Source organism: Cibotium barometz, chromosome 2 (assembly GCF_041138505.1).
Source record: "Cibotium barometz isolate CiBa-2024 chromosome 2, ASM4113850v1, whole genome shotgun sequence".
NCBI lineage: Eukaryota > Viridiplantae > Streptophyta > Polypodiopsida > Cyatheales > Cibotiaceae > Cibotium > Cibotium barometz.
The window spans coordinates 39,775,237-39,778,613 of record NC_141047.1 but is presented as its reverse complement, the minus strand read 5'-3'; the positions used below and the strand labels follow the sequence as shown (position 1 = coordinate 39,778,613).

The 3,377-nt window shown below is 44.5% G+C and overlaps 1 protein-coding gene across 1 annotated transcript; it reads right to left on the bottom strand.

Moving 5' to 3' along the window:
• Nucleotides 1–319: 319 nt before the first annotated feature.
• Nucleotides 320–3,300, bottom strand: LOC147641058 (uncharacterized). The gene is made up of 4 exons (XM_086817776.1): nt 3,179–3,300; nt 1,929–3,087; nt 1,573–1,826; nt 320–1,362 (listed from the first exon to the last, which is right to left on the bottom strand). The coding sequence occupies exons 2-3, from the start codon at nt 3,042–3,044 to the stop codon at nt 1,695–1,697; spliced, it is 1,248 nt and encodes a 415-aa protein (XP_086673902.1). The 5' UTR covers nt 3,045–3,087; nt 3,179–3,300; the 3' UTR covers nt 320–1,362; nt 1,573–1,694.
• Between the last annotated feature and the right edge of the window lie 77 nt (nt 3,301–3,377).

Here is a 3,377-nt window from a genome sequence, read left to right as displayed (position 1 = left end):
CTGATAATTATACTTTAATCGTGCTTATAACCACGAAATGGAAAAAAAATGATCACAAAAAAAAGCACACTAAGAAGATAAAAGATCTCATAACATTTAAGAGTATGCAAAGATGTTATATTTAATATCCAGAATACCTAAAGTATACATACAAAAAGAAAGTCATATCCTCAAAAACCATGATTTCTTCTTATCTAACCATGATTATGATTCATGGTTGGATTTTAAAAATGCCTTATTTTTTTTTAAAATGTCAACCTCCGTATAAGTGTCGATATTAGCATCAATTATACTTAGGGCCATGCCATCAATCTCATGACAAAAAAAAAATGACTAAACAGAAATATACAACATTGTGACAAAAAGATAATATTATCTAAAACTACTAAATGACGAGTTCCAAAGTGGGAGAGAATAATATCAACATTGTTAATCACTGTCTCCTAATTTTCTCTACTCTTGACCCTTACAATTGCTTCCTTAATTATTCTCACAAAAAGCTAGACTGATAGCGCTACCCCTTCTGTGCAGTCTTGTATCACTTTATATGTAATTTTTCAAGTCTTGTCCAAAGCCACCTAGCACACACTCGCTTGGCTGTGTGTGTTCGAAAAGTCTCACCATCCAAGGTGAGCATTTGTCTGTAACCGCTTGCGTTAACATGCCAATCTTGTGCAACTCTTCACTTTGTTGCTGCTTCTCTGATGAAGCTACAATGTTCCTGCTGAAGCAAACCATCATTAGTATGTGCTTCCACATAATCTCATCATTTTCCCCTGATGCCAATAACAACAGCCGAACTCGGAAGGTTGCGCTGTAAGGGATGGGTGTCGATGTACTTGGAGAGCCAGGGTTGTGAAAGATGGGCACCTCAATCGTCCCCCAATTGCCATTTGAAGTAATGCCCATAAGGCAAGGTGATGGACGCTCAGAAATGTATAAGGGAATTAACAAGGAGTCACCACAACGTATGGGTCCATGATCTTTTGGGCGTAGGGAAGTTTGCCGGAGTACAAGTGGGAGTCGCCGTAAAACTAATAAATGGGTGCAAGCTAACCCAGCTTGCCGTCGTCTGAACTCGGAATCTTGTCTCATTCTCGTTGACAATGCAAATTCGGGGAGTACATAGCCAGATACAACCCTGCCCAAAAGCTTGATGCGGCCAGAATCACCTACTTCCAATCTCTGCACCTCAGCCGTCAAACTTTTAGCAAATGCGAAAAACCTGGAATGATAATCATCGTCGTGACTGATGTGAAACCTCGGCATCCACGACATTCCATCTTTGTCACTAGCCTTCGCATCTTGCCCGCAAAGCTCCACTAAACATTTCAGAGTGCACACCTTCGCAAGCTCCACCACCTATATTCGAGTGTTATAAAATAATTGATTTCTCAACCAGTCAAAAACAAAAAAAAAAAAAGTGATTTCACCATAGCCTATTTCTCCTTCGAATATCTACATTTTTAGAATCTGTATGTACGAATATTTACATTTCTATTGCTAAAAGTGGTTCAATATTTTTTATAAAATCTTAGCCATGAAAATAAGACGGTTTCTTTTTTCGCACACCTGTTCTTCCAACCTTTTGCCCGTCCTCAGCTGCGGCAGCTCTACTCCTAAGAGCCCTAGGATTCCCAGCACACGATCCTCCTCCCTCCCACGCTCACAATCTCGCGACCGCACCTCCTTTATCACGGACATCGGCCTCCGCAATAATTTCTCGTCCTCCTGCATGATGGAATATAGGTAGCGAAGTTTCTCGATTCCAAGTGGGGCATTATGCCACACGGACAACGGAACTTCGGACTCATCTGGACAATGGCCTGCAAGAAGTAATAATCAACCGGGTTTTAGTATTTTTGACGGGAAATTCAAATTAAGGCTGCACGCATTTGAAGGCCAACGCGCGACATCTGAATACTTACGATGATTCGTGTGTGTGACCTCTGCTTTTGGAGAGAGTGGCACTCGCCACATAATTGCAGGTCATTGCTTGGAAGTGTGAGCATTGCTGCTGGCCGGCCCTGGTCAATTAGATCTGCTGCTCCGGCCCCAAGAGAAGCTTGAAGATTTGCGTACCAATGCACCACTACTTTCCTCAAGTCTTGCTTCATGAAACAATCCGACTGCATCACTCCAAGATAGGCTTTCCTGTCTACCAAATATATCCCCGCGGCGGCCGCGGCTGCTTTCCGAATCATCGGACGAGAGTGACACTCACTGCATCGGTCGTTGCTTGAAAGAATCTCGTCAGGATCTTCTGATCCCCCTCGCCAACTTTGGACTGCATTAACAAGAAGTGGTTCGATGTATGTTTCGAAAGGACCTTGTTCTGTTAGCAGTTCAAAGCCTAAAGCCAAACCACGCAAGGCAGCCTGCATCAACTTGGCGTCCCCAATATTTAAGAAGCATCTACACAAACCACTCTTCCTTTGTGCTGTAATCAGCCCATTCACGGCCGCAACGAGCTCGCCGCCCAAGCCCTCCACAATGAAAATCATTCTCTTCGGAAGCATCATCTCCTGGAAAGTCCAGACTCGCGTGAACCACCGCGGTAGTTCTCCGGTGATCTCCCGTCCACATGAATCACAATGACGCCAAAGTTTGTAGCCTTGTCCAATGCCATGAGTCACCACATAACAGGCTAAACTCTGACTGTAGTATGCTGCCATATTTTGGATCTCTCTGCCTTTCTCCTTCTCATCTGTTTGATTGATGCACAGGGCATCGAACCAAATCTCCTGTACTCCATCTCCATCCAACAATTCCAAGAGCTCCATCATTTGCTTATAGCAGCGATCGGCTCTGAAGTCCTCAAGTTTAAAAGCCTCGCTGTAAGCATCGACCCCCCCTTCCTCCGCTGCTGTTAGCTCCTTGCCCAATATCTTTGTGGCGATTCTGATAGAGAGATCTCTAATACCACGGCTCCAGGTGTGTGACAAGATGTGGAAATCCCATCCTGCTGGTGGTTTGAGACGTATTCTACCTTCTTTACTGCTATTAAGCGTGGTGCGGACATCGATCACTCGTTTCGGTAGCATGATCTCCCTTCCAGAATGGATTCTTACTCATGCAGGATGCTTCCTGCGAGTACGCAGCACGACAGGGTGTGAGCTTCTTCTAGGTTGTAGGCAATTAGAGAGTGCTGGCATTCAATAAAATCATTGGACTTTACCTGGTTGCGCAAAAATCTGCTTCCGTCGAGAGTTCTTCAAGTCTGGCTCCCTGCTACTATGTATAGGCTGAACTTCAGCCATTCAATCGATCAACGTTGACCGGGCGGAAACACCAAAAAGTCTTCGCACACAACTGGCCAGCCCGTCATTCATGGTGGCCACTTGCCCTTCACCTACAAGTGGAGTCGTGGACCCAAC